This window comes from Macaca mulatta, chromosome 6 (genome assembly GCF_049350105.2).
Source record: "Macaca mulatta isolate MMU2019108-1 chromosome 6, T2T-MMU8v2.0, whole genome shotgun sequence".
Classification (NCBI taxonomy): domain Eukaryota; kingdom Metazoa; phylum Chordata; class Mammalia; order Primates; family Cercopithecidae; genus Macaca; species Macaca mulatta.
This window is the reverse complement of record NC_133411.1, coordinates 68,631,879-68,650,006: the sequence shown is the minus strand read 5'-3', so window position 1 is coordinate 68,650,006 and position 18,128 is coordinate 68,631,879. Positions and strand designations below refer to the sequence as shown.

Sequence of the window (18,128 nt, the reverse complement as noted above, 5' to 3'; positions counted from 1 at the left end):
AGATAGCTTTGTGCCCTGTGCTGGGCCCTGGAGAACGATCCATGAAGACTGTATCCTTGGGTTTGCTCCCCTGCCGTATACTTTCTGGTTAGGTTCACCCAGTGGAGAGAGGGAGGAGGGTGGAGTTGGGGTATCTATTTCTCTGGCCCCATACTTACAAAATTGTCTTGGGCTGGCCGAATCCCTCAACTGACAGTCAAAGCTTGTCTTAGCATACTCAGGATGCTATAAGAAATTATCATAGACTGGGTAGTTTATAAGCAATGGAAATTTATTTCTAACAGTTCTGAGGGTAGAAGTCTGAGATCAGGGTGCCAGCACTGTCAGGTACTGGTGAGGACCCTCTTCCAGGTTGCAGACTGCCATCTTCTCATTGTATCCTTACATGGGGAAAGAGGGCTCCCTGGGGTGCCTTTTATCAGCGCACTGACACCATCATGCAGGCGATCAGAGCATAACACAGCTCCTCTCCAGGAGGGCTTCTCTTTCCTTTTGAGTTCTGGTAACTACTACTTCCCCTAGCCTGTTGAGGCCTGGGGTTCTTGAGAGCCCCACTGTTTCTAGGCCCAGGATACTTCCTTATTCCTGTTGATTTATTTTCCACCTTTCTACAGATACTAGTGATCATTGTCCAAATAGCTTGCAGTCAATAGTAGGATCTGGATGCTCAATTAAAGAAATGTTGGTTGCTGTTAGTTATCCCTTGGCTAAGCAGGTGTATACTCACATATTGTTTTTCTCTTAGATCCAAGAGTTGAAGATTGGCTCCTCATGTCCTCGCCTCTGCCGCAAACCATCCTTCTAGGATTCTACGTCTATTTTGTCACTTCTCTGGGACCAAAGCTCATGGAAAATCGCAAGCCCTTTGAACTCAAGAAAGTGATGATAACGTACAATTTTTTAATAGTACTCTTTTCTGTGTATATGTGTTATGAGGCAAGTGTCTTCAGTATTCCTAATGGGAGAATTTTGCCTGAGTTTTTCTGTCTATGTGTCATTATGTTTTCTGTTATAAGGGTAACCTTTGCAATTTAAGGAATTAAGAAACTGATCTCACTAGAGCAGGTGTTTGCCAAAATAGTGTTGGGTATAGACCACATAATAACCTCATTTGAGGATCTCGGTATACTCTATCTCACAGATAATGAGAAAAATTAACATCTAGTCCATGGATTTGTACATAATTGCCTTAATGGATGATTGAATTAATCCATAAATTTTAGTTTTGAGGAAACTCATAACTTAAAGTAACATAGCTGGTAAGTGGAGGGCTGATATTTGAACCCAGGTCTGTCTGACATCAGAGTTCACTATGTCATCATCATGGTAGGAACCTTTGGTTTCTGGATACTCTGATGAACTATAGGATGGTAGACTGTTTTGGTTGGTTTAGCTGGGCTTTGTGGGGACAGAGAGCATAGACTCATATAAAGCAGTAGGTGAGGGAGCCTGTTCCTTCATTTTTTTTCCCATTAACTAATTAATTCATTGCTGTTCCTTAATTGTTAATAAGAGAGATGGGGCTCTTCCAGGACCCTAAAACAGATTCATGAATTCTCTCTCTTCCCCTGTGCTATTAACATGCCTCAGCCACCCCCGTGTATGTTCTTTTCTGAGATTGCTTCCTTCTTTTCCAACTCTGGCTGGCTTCATCATCCTTTTTTATTAACTTCCTCTATAGCATACCTCATGCTTAGTCATAAGTAGGGCTCATGAGGGCCCAATGTGGCCCCACTGACCTCTCCTGACACCATAGTTTCTCCACATACATTCTTCTGACCTGACTCTTACTATAGATCCATCATATTGATCACTTTAAATCTACTCTGGCTGGCCAGGTGTGGTGGCCTACACCTGTAATCCCACCACTTTGGTAGGCTGAAGTAAGAGGATTGCTTGAGCCCCGGAGTTTGAGACCAGCCTGGACAACATAGGAAGACCTCGTATCTACAAAAAATACAAAAAAAAAATTAGCCCGGCATGGCGGTGCATGCCCGTGGTCCCAGCTACTTGGGAGGCTGAGGTGAGAGGATTACTTGAGCCTGGGAGATCGAGACTGCAATGAGCCGTGATCATGTCTAGTGATGGAGCAAGACCCTGTCTCAAAATAAATAAATAAATAAATAAATAAATAAATAAATAAATAAATAAATAGATAAATAAATAAAATACTCTGGCCTTATTTCTCACAGTCCTCCCTATAATCTAGACTCACTCTGCTGCTTTCCATTTCTTCTATTTTATTTTCAAAATTAACTCACAGGCCACTCTTAATGTCCCTTCAGGAGTATGAGCAACTGAGAGGAAAAGAGTGATAGAGGTGAGAGCAAAGAAAACACAAGGTCCTAGCATGGTCTTAGGGGACAGCATGTTGTAGTAAGGTGTTAAGAACATACCTGGAAGCCAGGAGGTTAGGGACTAGTTAGTTCTGGTTCTGCCACTGACTGGCTGCCTGATTTTTAGCAAGTTATTTAACCTCTCTGGGCCTCAGTTCTGTCATTTTATAAAGACAGGATTGAACCAAATAGTCACTCAGGTCCCTCCTTGCTCTCATATTCTTAGAGTCTATGTCTGATTTGTCATTGATTGTAATGTCCCCAAATATATTTCTCAGGCTTGGAAAGAATCCAGTCATCACCAGGCAGCTTTGATTCCTACTTGATGAATTACAATGTAAAAGAAGGTTTTAAAATATCTGAATTTGAGAGTTTCTGACTCTCATTTACTGCTAATACTTGAGTTACTTATGTGTCAGTTTCAGGAACTACTTGCCAAATATAAATTATTACTTTTGAATTCAGGGAATTCTTCCCCCACTTCCCCCCGCTCCAAAAAGGGTCTCTCTCTGTTGCCCAAGCTGGAGTACAGTGGCACAATCTTGGCTCACTGCAGCCTTGACCTCCCAGACTCTAGTGATCCTCCCACCTCAGCCTCCCAAGTGGCTGGGACTACAGGCATGCGCTACCATGTCTAGCTAATTTTTTGTATTTTTTGTAGAGATGGTGTTTTGCCATGTTGCCCAGACTGGTCTCAAACTCCTAGGCTCTAGTGATCCACCTGCCTGAGCCTCCCAAACTGCTGGGATTAGAGGTGTGACCCACTGGGCCTGGCCTGATTTTTCTTATTACTAGCCTGGAATATAGACATATATGTAAAAAGTTCCACAGGCTGTTGGAATGTTCTTAAATGTTCTTCTTTATTTAAACAAAGGCTTTTAATAGCCACACAGCATGCCATCCATCTGTTGATGGCACATCTGAACACATGGTTTATTGTATGGAGTATGATTTCATTTGGTTAACAAAGCAAACACCTCCACCAGTGATATTAGGCCAAATTTGAGGAAGTTGAAAGGGAAGCACATCAGACTCAAGGAACTCAGATGCCTTCTTGCGTAGTGATTGTTTGAAAGTGCTAGTTACTTGGCACCAGTCAGACACTAGCAGAGACCACTTAAGACCCAACAGAAGGCCAAGTCATGCAACTTTCATTCAACACAGTGCTTGTTTGGGGTAGGGTAAGGTGGAGAATTATTCATCACAATTCCAGTAAATAGCTCCTGGCCATGGAGCGTTACATTAGTCAAAAATGAGTCTGAGCACAAGAGAATATGAGGGCACTCACTCACAGTAGGATTTTCAAAACAGAATTAGCCATTTCTATGTCATGTCCCCTTTTTCATTTGGCAAAATCTATTGATTTGTTTTTGTTAAATATTTTTCTCATTCATGAAATATATGTCTTGTGCTTTTCTGAGTCTTAATTTTCAAGATTTTATAACTTACTAAGTTAACAGTGTGATTAAATTATCTTATAGTCAAGCTAGGGGCTAGTCTCAGAAAAGAGCGATGCATTTTATAATACCATAGTGTCTAATAATTGTTCTTCGTTTCTTTTCTTTACACCATCAGAATTTTATTCTGACAATGCCTCATAAGCTTTTGTTTTTAGAATTTAATTTATTGTAAGGTTGCAATTTTAGCTTTAATAGTAATTAAAACTAGAAATTTAAAATATGATTCGATGGCAGAAAAGGATATAACCATTATACTGAGAGAGAAGATCTCCCAGGGCGGATTTGGCGTGTATGAGAATAAGAAGTCAGAAAAGAGAAGAACAGATCGTATTGTCAGTACCCTAAATTAAGCCAATCATTTCATATATGTGTTAAGTTAAAATTGGAGCCCTTGGCTTTTCCTTTTCAGATACTGTTTTAAAAGAAGACCTTACCACCATCAGACTGAAAGAATGTCAGTATAATCTTTATAATCTTTGAATTACAGTTCAGATTTATCAACAATAGGCTCTTTCTTCTCACCATCAGCCTTGGATCACTTTGTGGGTGTGTTGGAATTAAGGCGTGCCAGATTGCACTTTTATTGTTAACAAGAGCATTTTCTTCTTTTACTTGTCTTGTGAATCCACAGTAAAACTATTAATAATATCTGAGCCATGGACTACCACCTCACATCACACTCACCAGCCAATGATGGGAAAAGCCTAGTTTTCGCAGCCATCTTATGAGTACATTGAGGCATTTTGGTTTGCATGTTTAGTTCTTGACTAAGTAGAAAGACTGGAAATTGCTAGAAATGACTGATTCAGATCCAAGTGTCCCCTTTAAGAGTATAGAAACACATTCACTCACACATATACAGATGAACCTAAGATAAGTCACCTACCAGTATTTGCTGTTTAAGCAAAACACTGCAAGTGTTTTATTCTTCACATGTTAGAATAATCATCCCAAGAGATGAGCATTTTAGTCAGAACACAGTTTATATAAATAATATATGGGTTTGTGGTTTTGAAAATTCTTGATATCAAGCTCTGATATCAAGCATGTTCATAGTTTGTATTTGTTCCAGCTACCTTTTCCTCTGCACTGACTCAGCTGAAAATGTAATGAAGAGACACTATCAAAACTACCTTTGTTGTGGCTGTTGGGAAAATGCTTTCCTTTTTAATATGCATGTGCTCTCTTGCAGTTTGTGATGTCTGGCTGGGGTATAGGTTATTCATTTCGATGTGAAATTGTTGACTATTCACAGTCACCCACAGCTTTGAGGGTAAGTTTCTCTTTGGAAAAACTTGAAATTCAAAATCAATGTTAAAATTTTGTGAACTGTTTGTAACATTGAATGTAAACTTAGAATAAGCAAATGACTCAGTTATCAGATTGTGTGTGTTGTGGTGGAGAAAGTGAAAAATTACAAGAATAAAAGAAGGTCATGTGTATAATTTTGTATAAAATGAAAATTGGTGCTTTACTTTTTGAATTTCTTGGATTTAAAAATAAATTAACATCTGGGTCCTCAAAAAATTGAAAATAGAATTACCATAAGATCCAGCAATTCCACTTCTGGGTATATACCTAAAAGAATTGAAAACAGATACTTGAAGAGATATTTATATACTCATGTTTATAGCAGTATTATTCATAATAGCCAAATGGTAGAAGCAACTCAATAGTCCATGGATAGATAAATGGATAAACAAGGCCAGGCTCAGTGGCTCACGCTTGTAATCCTAGCACTTTGGGAGGCTGAAGCGGGTGGATTGCCTGAGCTCAGAAGTTTGAGACCAGCCCGGGCAACGTGGTGAAACCCCATCTCTACTACAATACAATAATTAGCCGGCCATGGCAGCGTGGGTCTGTAGTCCCAGCTACTCGGGAGGCTGAGGCAGGAAAATCGCTTGAACCCAGGAGGCAGAGGTTGCAGTGAGCCGAGATCGCACCATTGCACTCCAACCTAGGTGACAAAGTGAGACTCCGTCTCAAAAAAAAAAAAAGAAAAAAAAGATAAATAAGATAAATGGATAAACAAAATGTGGCATATGCATAGAATGGAATATGATTCGGCCTTTAAAAGGAAGGGAATTCTAACTCATGCTGCAACATGGATGAACCCTGAGAACACTATGCAAAGTGAAATAATTAGGTCACAAAAGGACAAATACTGCATGATTTGGCTTATATGAGGAGCCTAGGGTAGTCAAATTCATAGACACAGAAAGTAGAATTGTAGCTGGGGTGAGGGGAAAGGGGGAATGGGATGTAGTTTAGTGGGTGTAGTTTCAGTTTTGCAAGATGAAAGAAGTTCTATGGATGGATGGTGGTAATAGTTGAACAACAATGTGAAAGGTACTTAATGCCACTTAACTGTGCACTAAAAAATGGTTAACATGACAGTGTGACATGACAATGTGAAAGGTACTTAATGCCACTTAACTGTGCCCTAAAAAATGGTTAACATAACCATTATGTTTAAATATATGCATATTTTACCAAAATTTAAAAATACAAGCTTTTCTTCCATATACAAAGTAAAATAAAATAAATTTAGATTTATTTGTGCTTCTGCAGATGGCACGTACCTGCTGGCTTTATTACTTCTCCAAATTTGTTGAGCTATTAGATACGGTGAGTATATGGCCACCACATTTGGTAAATGTTTGATCTTAAATGTTTGATCTTTCAATGAAACCAATAAACTGCTGTAGTTTCAGTTGTCTGATAACTTTGGTCATTTCTCCTTTTCAGGCAGACCTACTGTTATCTTTTTTACCTTTTATTATCAGTAACTTTAGAGAATAGATAGGATAACCTTATTTTTTCAGTATTTTACAAACTCTAAAAGGTTTCTGTTATGTAGCTATCAGTTGATTAAGATAAGCACGGTAACTGTGTCATATACTACAAAACTGCATCTTTATATAGATGGATGACAGTTGTTTTATGAATCAAGTTCAGGAAGTAAAAAGCAGAAAACATCTTACTTTTTTTTTTTTTTTTAATCCCAAAGCACAGTCCTCTATATTCCTTTAGGAGGATAAATGCTTAAAAATTCATAAACTTACGTGAGAATGTTGCATTACCCCTGGGGTATCAGTAATTCAGCTGCTTTTCTGAAGTCTTTGCTTACTGGGCCCTATCTCTTCCTACTTTAGATCCTAGTGAGGATCACCTCTGAACTTGTATGAACGAGTCCTGGGAGAAGCAAGTGTCATGAATTAGGTCTGTGATTTAGAGGAGAAAGCCATGAACCTTTGTTTCCAGAGGAGCTTAGGAAAGCTGAATATTTGTTGTATCTTTGCAGCAAGTGTATCTTAGTTATTTGGAGCTAGTTTTGGCTCTGAGACTGAAAAGTGTGTTTTCTTTGGAATGCATACCATGGTATTTCTTGTAGGAAATCTCAATATGCTTCACCTTTTGAAATGACTAATCACATAACGTTAGAATTGGAAAGGACTTGTGTGAACAATCTAGTGGTTCTCAAACTTTATGCATTTAGCATCACTTGGAAGACTTGTTAAAACACAGATGCCTCAACCCCCTACTCCCAGAGTTTCTGATTCACTAGGCCTTGGATGGGGGCTCAAAATTTGCATTTCTAACAAGTTCTCAGATGATACTAATACAGGGACCACGTTTTGAGAACCTGTATTCTAGTGGTTCTCAGCCCTCATTGTGCAATAGAATTAATTGCATTAGGGAAAACGACGACGACAAGAAAAGGCCCTACCTCCAGAGATTTGGTGCCAAATGGTTTGGAACAGAGACCAAGCATAGCTATTTTTAAAAAGCTTCTTGGATATTGTAATATGCAGCCAGGATTGAGAAGCATTAGTCCAGAACCTTCACTCTGAGAAACTGAAGCCAAGAAGTTAAGTGACTTACCCAGAGGAATGCTCCTACTAAGTGGGACAAGGACCTAGATTGTTAGTGTATGGCTTTTTCTGTTGCGCCACTCAGCCTTCTTCCATGTGCATAAGCAAATGCATTTTGCACTTGGAAATGTGCAAAATTTCCATATTCTCAGTTGCTTTGCATATTCTCAGTTCCAGCTTCCATAAGGAAACTGTACTGCTTCTATGTCCTTCCCTAAACTACATTTCTCAAATACTCCTCTTAATACTTTTCTTTGTGCTATTCTATTTAGTCTTGTGTTTAAAAATCTTAACACTTGTATTCTGAATTTCACTTTCGAATATTTTTTAAACATTTCCCCCTCTCCCAAATTCTACCATCTTGTTTATAGGGTTTTTACAAACCACTGGATAATGTTCATTCTGAGTGTTACCTTCCTTCCCCTTCTCATTTTTTTCTATACAGTTTTGCTTTATTTTCTCTCATATTTCTCAAATTAACTTTTCAACTTTTTCTCCCTTCATTTTTCTTTAATAATAATTTGCTAACTTTTGATTTGTTGCAAGTCCTCTTCGTTTGCCTAATCCCTTATCCATATCGGTAAGATGTATTAGAGAGCAAGTAGAATATTTCAATCCTAAGTCTTCTGCTTTCCCATATACTTCAAAATCCACTGGAATTTTTTTTTTTTTTTTTTTTTTTTTACTAATACAGTTTCTTTCAATAATTTTTGGCCATATTCCTTACTTTATATCTTTGATTTTTAAATCAGCATACAATTTCTTTTCACCTTTTTGTTGGTTCTTCCATGTGTAGGCATCGTACCTAAGTTACTTCATAATAATGAGATTTTGAGCTGCCCTTCGGGGAATTAGCTGCTTCTGTAAGCATTCTATAAGGCAACGCTTTTAGAGGAAATCATGATATGAAATACTTTGCACTTTGCCAATATTTTAATAATACTCAATACACTATCACATGATTTTCTATGAACTTGATATTCTTTAAATTATTTCAGATCTTTTTTGTTCTGCGCAAGAAAAATAACCAAGTGACTTTCCTTCACGTATTCCATCATACCATCATGCCGTGGACCTGGTGGTTTGGAGTCAAATTTGCTGCAGGTAGATAAGGGGGAGTTGGGATCATGTGTTATAAACAATGACATTTCTATATGCTATAAACAAAATATTTTTCTGAAATGTGATTTATACGAAACTCAAAAAATCAAAGAGTCCCTTTGTTTCTACTTCTTTCATTAACTATTACTTGAAAAATAAACGTAAGACTCATAATAATTGGGTTTGCCCCACTCTTTAGATATGCGTAATTTCCGGGCACAGCCTTCTGCACATATTCTTTAGTCATTTTGTTTGTATTTTATTATTTTCCCAGAGAGGTTTATTAAATACATTTAAAGAAATAAATAATATAAACAAACAAATAACTAAAATGGCAAAAGCTTTGACTTTATAGAAGTATAGAGAACAATTTCCTGCATGTTCCCAGGAAGTTAGAATGCTTATCTCAAATTCTATGTCTTATTTGCCTTCAAATTTCTAATAGCTGACACACACTGTAACCCCTAACAGCTCTTTAAAGATGTGTCAAATTGTGGTTACCCAACTTCCTAAAGCATCCTACCATAGTAAAGAATGTGTTGATACTATTTTTAAGGTCCAAAATAGTTTAATTTGAAAGCGTGGAAAACAGGTTGGTTGTTTCTTTTTCGTTTTAGGCTTCTGATCGTCTAGAATTGGAGAAACCAGAAGTAATTTTATCCTATTACACAGTTTTAAATAAGTGATATCCCCAAGGATATGTTTTTACCTTAGGAAAATTTGGTTGGGGGATTTATTTGCTCCAGTTTCTTAATTTTTTTTTTTTTTTTTTTTTTTTGAGACGGAGTCTCGCTCTGTCGCCCAGGCTGGAGTGCAGTGGCGCGATCTCGGCTCACTGCAAGCTCCGCCTCCCGGGTTCACGCCATTCTCCTGCCTCAGCCTCCCGAGTAGCTGGGACTACAGGCGCCCACAACCGCGCCCGGCTAATTTTTTGTATTTTTAGTAGAGACGGGGTTTCACCGTGGTCTCGATCTCCTGACCTTGTGATCCGCCCGCCTCGGCCTCCCAAAGTGCTGGGATTACAGGCGTGAGCCACCGCGCCCGGCTCTTAAATTTTAAAAGTCTTCAAATAGACCCATAGTTCATAACATTTCTGTGAATAGCTTGCCTCTTTTGGCCTTTCTAACTCTGCCAGACTAAAAGAAAGGGGGAACCACAATTGAGGAACTCTTGTTTGAGTTCTAGACTCTCTAAGCATGGAGGAAAAAGATCTGCGTGTCTCAGAGCATGAGAGGACATGGATAAGCCCATGTCAGGAAGGGGATGCCAAAACTCAGAGGAGCCACAGGGGCTGTGAATCATGAGTGAACAGTTGTCGCAACCATGGCTTATGGGCATCGGATTTTCCAGGATGTAAAGTACCTCCTTGCTCAAAAGTGGCTTAAAACTGGCTGCTTTTTCTTACGAGGTTTGTTAGTATAAACATTTCATTTACATTAAAACAAGATAGTCTCAGCGGTGTCCATTTGCCAAATCAACAGTGACTATATTAATCTCCATTATTTTACTTATCCTTACTTTCTGTGTTTTTGTTTCCTCTTATATGCATATTGCCCCTTCCCATTCTTTCTACAGTGATGTACATTGACACTTACTGGTGTTTGTGAAAAACTGGAAAATACCTAAACATTCACTAATAGAGTGGTCATTATTACTTGTGTGTATATAACTGTGAAACAAAAATGATATTGAGAGGTATTAAATGTCCTAAAATGAGGATTCTATACACAAGGATTTAACAAAGCTCATCTTCTTTGTTAAGCGGCTTGACTCCAAAATTATCAGAAGTAGATGAACTTACTCTATTTTTAAAGTATGCTAGAAAAGGTGCTTTCATATTCTTATAGTTTATTTATTCTGATTTCTCTCATGAGGCCAGGATACACACTGAAAACTAAATGTGAATAGAAGAAAGATTGGAAGGCAATGTCCCAAAATATAAACAGAGGTAATTGGGAGATATTGAAACAAAAAGTGGTTTTTTTCTCCCTCTGTATTTTCCTCCCTTTCTCTGTATTTTCTAATTGTTAAATACTGAATATCCTACTGTTAAAGAATGGGAGAAGTAAATTTTATTTAATGAATACAATTGAGCATTTTTCTAACTTCTATGTTTGAGTTCATTGATAGTGTGGTTTCCATTTAAAAAGCAAACAGTGCTTTCAATAATGATAATTTAAATATGATATACCTCAACTTTTTTTTTTTTTTGAGGCAGAGTTTCACTCTTGTTGCCCAAGTGGAGTGCAATGGTGTGATCTCGGATCACTGCAACCTCCTCTTCCCAGGTTCAAGTGACATACCACAGTTTTTAAGTGGTACTATGTTTATGGACATCAGTCACTTTATAACAGGTTTCTTGTCCACACCTTAATCCTTCTTCTTCTTTACAAAATGAAAATAGTACAAGATAGTTTTCTTCTCTCTCATATGTTCCATGCATTGGCACTTCTGTTCAGTCTTACATGTGGAATTCTAGTAAACTCTTGTTTAGCAGATCTGATACCTATTTCAGTGACAAACACAGCAACAAAAGCTGTTCCCAGAAATGTTTGGTACTGATGTCCATTCCTAGAATGAAACTGTCCATTCTAAACTGTTCTTTGCAAAAACTTGAGCACAGCTGATCTCTATCTAGTATTTAATTTCCTGTTTTTCTGTTGTACTCTTCAATAGGGTAATAGCAATCCAGCTTTTCTTTTGAATAGGATGAAAATATTTCTGTGGTAGGTTTTTATATTAATTATATTATAATATTAATTATGTGAATTATAATATTAATTTATGCATATATCCCCTTCCAGAGATAGGGAGAATTGTGATAATTACCCAGGTGATTCCTTTGTTTTGTGCAAAGGAGTAAAATGTGATGGGTACTAATCCTAATTCATTCTGAGATGTTTGTTTACAGACCCATTGTCATAAAGCAGAAAACAAACAGGCTTAGAAAATATTTTGTTAGGAAAGCTTTCCAAAGAAGATACAAAAAACATTACTAATTAAAATATGGTTGTTTTGTAAATAAACTTATTAAAATAGCTTGTCAGAAAAAATCATAACTAGAGAAAGTAAACATGTTACTTTTATTTGATAGCTTATTTTGATCAGTAAACCTTACTAAATACTTTTGGCTACGCTAGTGCTTTGTTAAATCCCTGTGTCTAACATCCTCATTTTAGGACATTTAATGGTGACAGTATCCAAACAGAAAATAGGCACTCCTCTATTAAATAATAGGATAGGCGTCTTAGAAAAGCTCTGACATAGTTCCATATCAAAAGTGAAATAGATTTCCTATGTGTGTATTATTATGAAACACAAATGAATTTGAGAGGTATTTGGCTTATCTTCCTTTTAAGCACCTTGACTCCTAAACTATCAGTAGTAGACAACTATTCTATTTTTAAATTAACCTAGAAAAGGTGTTCTTACACCACAATAATGTGTTTATTCAAATTTCCTTTGGGAAAGAAGACCAATCCAAATGTAAATAATACAAGCTGGAAAGTTGTTAATAAGCTTAATTAATTCAGTTCCTTCTGACTTGAAATTTATGGTAATTGAGGGATTAGCTAAAATATGGCTTTCTCTCGTCAGAAGGAGAAAGTTTATGTAGAACAGTGTAGCATAAATGAGGCTTTGGGAGAATACTTAACTACTTAAAAGTAATTATTTAAAACAGGTTATTTTAACAGAGTACTTCAGCATTGCTAGTATCTAGAAATATCTAGAATTGCTGCAATTATGAATAATTATTTAAAAGCAATTTCTACTGTGTAATGGTTTTATTAGATTTTTCATTAGATTATATTAGAAGTGATGAATTTGTATTTTCCTTTAAACTTTCTGTAATGCATAGTGTTTATGAATTCAGTTCTTCTACCATAATCTAAATCGATGAGGTTTTGCTTTATTTCCAGAATTAAAGAATACTGGAATTAAGAAAATAGAATGTTTCTGAGAAAAATGTAAATTCCAGGTCAACAGTACTAAGCTGAGTCAGGCTATACATAAAGAACACATATTCTTCCAGATTGTTCTCTTAGGCAAGGGACCCCAGGGAGAGTGTTCCCTCCGCCACACTTTCAGCTAAACACCATTACCCCTTCTGCTGTATTACTGGTCCAGCTAAAGACAACTGAAGTGATCTTTTCTTACATTCCCATGTGTTCTTTGCTTCTATTCTCAATTGAAGGGGATCGGTAGGAAATGTGGTGAAATGAGAAGAGGAAAACCAAGATAGGAAGGCATAATCAATTGGAAGCCGTAAATAAGGATGGTGTAACAGTTAGTAGATATTTACTTTGGGAAAACAATAATTCATTAAAGTAAATTCAGCAGTTTGCTAATGAAAGCCAGTGGTTTTACTGCCAAAATTATTTAATGAAGATTATTGAGAGTAGGAAAAGTAAATTTGATTCCACACATATACAAAAATATTCTTAGCAGCTTTATTCAGAATAGCCGAGTTTGGAAGCAACCCACATGTCTGTCGATAGGAGAATGGGTAAATGATGATGCATTTATATGGTATAATACTACACAGTAGTAAAAATACAAACTACCAATATATGTACCAGGTACAAAAGAGTACATCCTGTGTAATTCCATTTATGTGAAGTTTAATAGCAGACAAAAGTAATAGTTGGTGATAAGAAGTTAAAGCTACCTTGGGAGCTCATGGGAATCTTAAGTGGTGTTGGAAATGTTCTATATCTTGATCTTGGTAGTGACATGGGTGTATACATACATGAAAAATCATCAAGTTAAGATTAATGTACTTTGTATATTTTTATACATTAACCCTCACTAAAATATGAATTAACATTATTTAGCAACTATTATTATTTAGCAACATATATTTATTTAGCATTTAGCATATATTTTTAGCATTTAGCATAATTATTTAGCAACATATATTTAAAAGGTAACTCAACTAAGTGTAAGTAAACTCAAATCGTAAGACCACCTTAAGCTAAGATATAACAAAATGAAGATATGCTAATTTACTTTCTCAGGTTCATATCTTATATTTTACTAAATATACTATCCAGCCCCCTCTAAGTTGATAGTTATTTAACAGGATTGATATTTTATATATTTTTTTCCAAAATTCAAGAAATAATTATACAAAAATCTCAGTTCGGATGAAAATGTGGTTCATTTTAAGGAACAATGGCCCCACGTTACAATAATTTTATTTTCCAGGTGGTTTGGGAACATTCCATGCCCTTCTAAATACAGCTGTACATGTAGTCATGTATTCCTACTACGGACTCTCAGCACTGGGACCAGCCTACCAGAAGTATTTGTGGTGGAAAAAATATTTGACATCATTACAACTTGTGAGTAATTAACTCTCTTTAAAACCATATATGAAGCAACTACAGTCACTTGTTTTCACTGTGAACTAGGATACTAGTTATATAAAGAAGAAAGTTAACAAAACAATAGGGGTAGAGTGTCTGTCCCCTACATGATATGCCATCATTGTTCTTAATAACATTAGATGAACTTTGGTAACCAAAAGGCTGAGACAATTAAACAAGTGTGCATTTTTATGCCATCTTTATACTATTTTATGCATTTATACAAGAATAAATAAATTTGTGATTAAAGTAACTCCAAAGTTATATGACCCTCAATAGGCATAATACCTGTTAGAAATTAGAAATTCCATTAGCTCTAGATGGTCTTGAGGGAATGCAACTTTGAGGGAACGATGAGCCTTCCTGTGTGCTTACCTATCTAGTCCTAACATTTATAAGTTCGTCTTTCCTCCAGTCAATAAAAAGCATTGTGAGAATTAAACATGTAGAGGGTTAGACCAACATATATGTATTACCTAAATTTGAATACTGCCCTTATATAAACAATGTTTGAAAGAGCAGAGGCACTCAGTTTAGACCTAATAATACATTCTAAGTGTTAATTCTCAACATATATGGTATTTAACTTTTTTGGAGACTCATTATGGGATTGAGATGATGATTTGCTTTACATTTTATTAGTGTCCATTAAAAGGAGAATTCTGCCATCCTTGTATTTCCACATTTGCAATCTATGATAAATTGATGTCATATTCTGCCAGTAACATCAATGAGAAAGTATGAATTTGATTTAGATAGCATGTTGAAGATTAATTCTTTATTAAAATTCTGTAACTTCCTAAATGAAATTTGGCACATTCATATAATGTATTCTCCCAGGTGAGAGACTGACATTTTAATGTATAAGGATCCTAAATCAAGATCAGAGTATTTCCTTGCAGAGTTATTTGTTGTATCTGAAACAGGCAGCAAACTAAATGACCAACCATAAGGAAATGGTAAAACAGATTATTTTAATTCATACTTTGAGATACTATGAAGTCATGAAAATTACTCACCATTGCTTCTTTAAAAAATATTATTTTCTCAAAGTAGTATATGCTCATTGCAAATATGTGAGAACACCTAATTAAGAAAAGAGAAAAAAATACATGTAATTCTGCCACCCAGGGATAATCACTGATGATATTTTTGTTTTCATCCAGTTTTTCTCTCAGGCATATGTGTACACCTTTTACATTATTTGTATAGATTGCATATATAATTTTGTATTTTGTATTTAGGCTTTTTTTTTCTCTTAGCATACTCTTAAATGTTGTACAAACTTTTTAATAATGTGGAAAAATATGGATGTAGAAAAAATAGGATGAACATTTGTTTATTATATTCTCAAAGATGTCAATTATACACAAACATACACATGCATAGAATGTTGAGGACATCGCTTAGCCTTCCTAAAGTTTTTTTTTTCTCTTTTGCAAAATGAGAGGAATAAGTGGCTATGCTATGGGAATGTCATAAATATACATTAAGATAATGCAAGGAAAGTTGATGATAAGGATAAAATAATAAAATAAACTATAAGAAAATCTTAACCATGATTAATAAGACCAATTGTGGGTAATTGTTACCTATTTCTTTATAGAGTTTTACTTTTCTAAAATTTCTGCAGAATACATGTTGCTTTTTAATCAGGGAAAACATGATAACCAGAAAATCTGAATATTAGCTTAGAAAAGGTCCCTCTTGGGACTGTGTAAGATGTTCTGCCCCACAGAGCCCTTGAGCACTACTAGAAGGGCCACCTTCTCTCTCACACCTTATAGATTCTCTGCCTCAGTTGGCAGTTCAGACCCTTTTTTTTTTTTGAGATGGAATCTCGCTCTGTCACCCAGGCTAGAGTGCAGTGGCACAATTTCGGCTCACTGCAACCTCAGCCTCCCAGGTTCAAGCAATTCTTCTGCCTCAGCCTCCTGAGTAGCTGGGACTACAGGTGCTTGGCTAATTTTTGTATTTTTAGTAGAGACGGGGTTTCACTATCTTGGCCAGGCTGGTCTCGAACTCCTGACCTCGTGATCCACCCACCTCAGCCTCCCAAAGTGCTGCGATTACAGGCGTAATCCACTGCACCTGGCCCAGACACATTTTTATCTATGACCGTGGAGGACAAGTGGCAGGTATAAGGACTCAGAGATGCTTTGGCTACTACAAAATTCAAGGGGCTCTAAGTAAAATGTAATTATTTTCCAAAAATTAATATATCTGGTCCAATAACAGGACAGAATATTTGAAATTGAACTCATCCTGAGAAAATAGGCCACAATGTAGTACATGGTCATTTCATCATAGTCAAGGACTCAAGTCAGAGACTTATAGGGAAAACCTGCTCTGTTGATTCTCTGAGTAGTAAAAAGGTTGCTGCACTGCACAGCTCCAGGGAACATTTAAATATAGACCCTGCGGTTGTGCCATTTTGTGGTTCTGAATAGTGGATCCATACTTCCAACTGGCTTTTGACATTATACTACCCATTATCACTCCCAGGGAGGCTAGATTTAAAGATGGACTTCTCTGCCCAACAGTGCACTCCCTGCACTTTGGGAGTGGATAAACATAGGTAGGTAAAGAATTGTAACTCTCGATATCTGAATAATTTTTTTTCGTGTTTTCATTTCTTAGGTCCAGTTTGTTATTGTCACCATCCACATAAGCCAGTTCTTTTTCATGGAGGATTGCAAGTATCAGTTTCCAGTCTTTGCGTGCATCATAATGAGTTACAGTTGCATGTTTCTGCTGCTCTTTCTCCATTTTTGGTACCGTGCTTACACCAAAGGTCAGAGGTTGCCCAAAACTGTGAAAAATGGAACTTGCAAATACAAAGATAACTGAAGCCCAACATAAGTCTATGATTGAAACTGATACATTGTCTTCCTTGACAATCAAGAGATATTTGCCTATGCAGTGCATTTTGTATATTTTTCAAAACTAAGAGCTTGTATTTTTATGATAAGTTATTGGGATGTCTGATATTTGAGAGCCCAAAGCTTCCAGATAACAGTCTTCTGATAATTAGAGCCTACAGCAGCCAGAAGTTGTTTTTTTTTTTTTTTTTTTTTTTTAGCTGCTTTTAAAGCTAATCCAAAGGTTTTGTTTAACACATTTTGTTACAGTGCAAAAAGATATGAAGCAATACAGTACTCTTCAAGGAAGTCCAGTAAAGATGAAAAATATCATTAGATATTTTGAGCACAGACAGAGATCCATGTGTTACAATAGATTCCTTCTGCCGGGTCTGGAAAGTCTGGAAACCAACCATAGGCCCTAGCTTTGTCATTTATTGGCTGTACTCAGAAGATGCTATGTTTGCTCTAGAGTTAACTCCCATTTTAGCAAGCTAGCACAGGTGAAAATTGAGTGAGTTTTTGATAACTTGTCATTCAAAATCATTATTGATAATTTTCAATGGATCTTTTGAGTAGCCATCACCAGTTTTGCTGATAAGAGTTCCTCACAACCCATTTGTTGTACAAACTGTTTCAGAGTAACCATACTTTGGGTTAGTACGCTAATGCACTTGACACCAAGTTTCATTCAGCTGATTATTTTCAAAACAAGGTGATTTGTTTTAATGGGTTAATGAACACTTTGCTATTACTGTTTTACAATTAACTTTGTAGATCTCTGGAAAGAGGTGAATTTGTCAATGAAAAAAGTACTGTGTGGTTCAGTGGGAAAAACCTGTTGTCTGTTATAGTATCACATCACTGTCTTACATTGTCATGGTTTAAATTATTATCTTGGTTAAATATATAGGTTAGATACTTAAATGTTCATATCATGAGCATACTACAGGTACTACCCTTAAATTATAAATAATATTACCCATTGTACACAGTTTCCAGATATGGTTTAGAGTGGCTGTGAAGCAACTAGAGGCAAATTGTGGCACAGAGAATATCCAGGGGAAAATTGATTATGTAAGCAAGGGCTGTTCTACTTTGAGAGAGAGACAGACAGACTATATAA

General features: G+C 36.4%; 1 protein-coding gene across 8 annotated transcripts in view; it reads left to right on the top strand.

Moving 5' to 3' along the window:
* ELOVL7 (ELOVL fatty acid elongase 7) overlaps nucleotides 1-17,301 on the top strand; it is a 94,629-nt gene extending 77,328 nt beyond the window's left edge. For 7 of the 8 annotated variants that reach the window (XM_078004186.1, XM_078004184.1, XM_078004188.1 and 4 more), the window contains 6 exons: nucleotides 746-936; nucleotides 4,989-5,069; nucleotides 6,368-6,424; nucleotides 8,670-8,775; nucleotides 13,981-14,117; nucleotides 16,782-17,280. In XM_078004186.1, the coding sequence (XP_077860312.1) occupies nucleotides 746-936; nucleotides 4,989-5,069; nucleotides 6,368-6,424; nucleotides 8,670-8,775; nucleotides 13,981-14,117; nucleotides 16,782-16,991 (782 nt within the window). In that variant the 3' untranslated portion in view covers nucleotides 16,992-17,280. 8 annotated transcript variants of the gene reach the window in all.
* The last annotated feature ends 827 nt before the right edge of the window (nucleotides 17,302-18,128 follow it).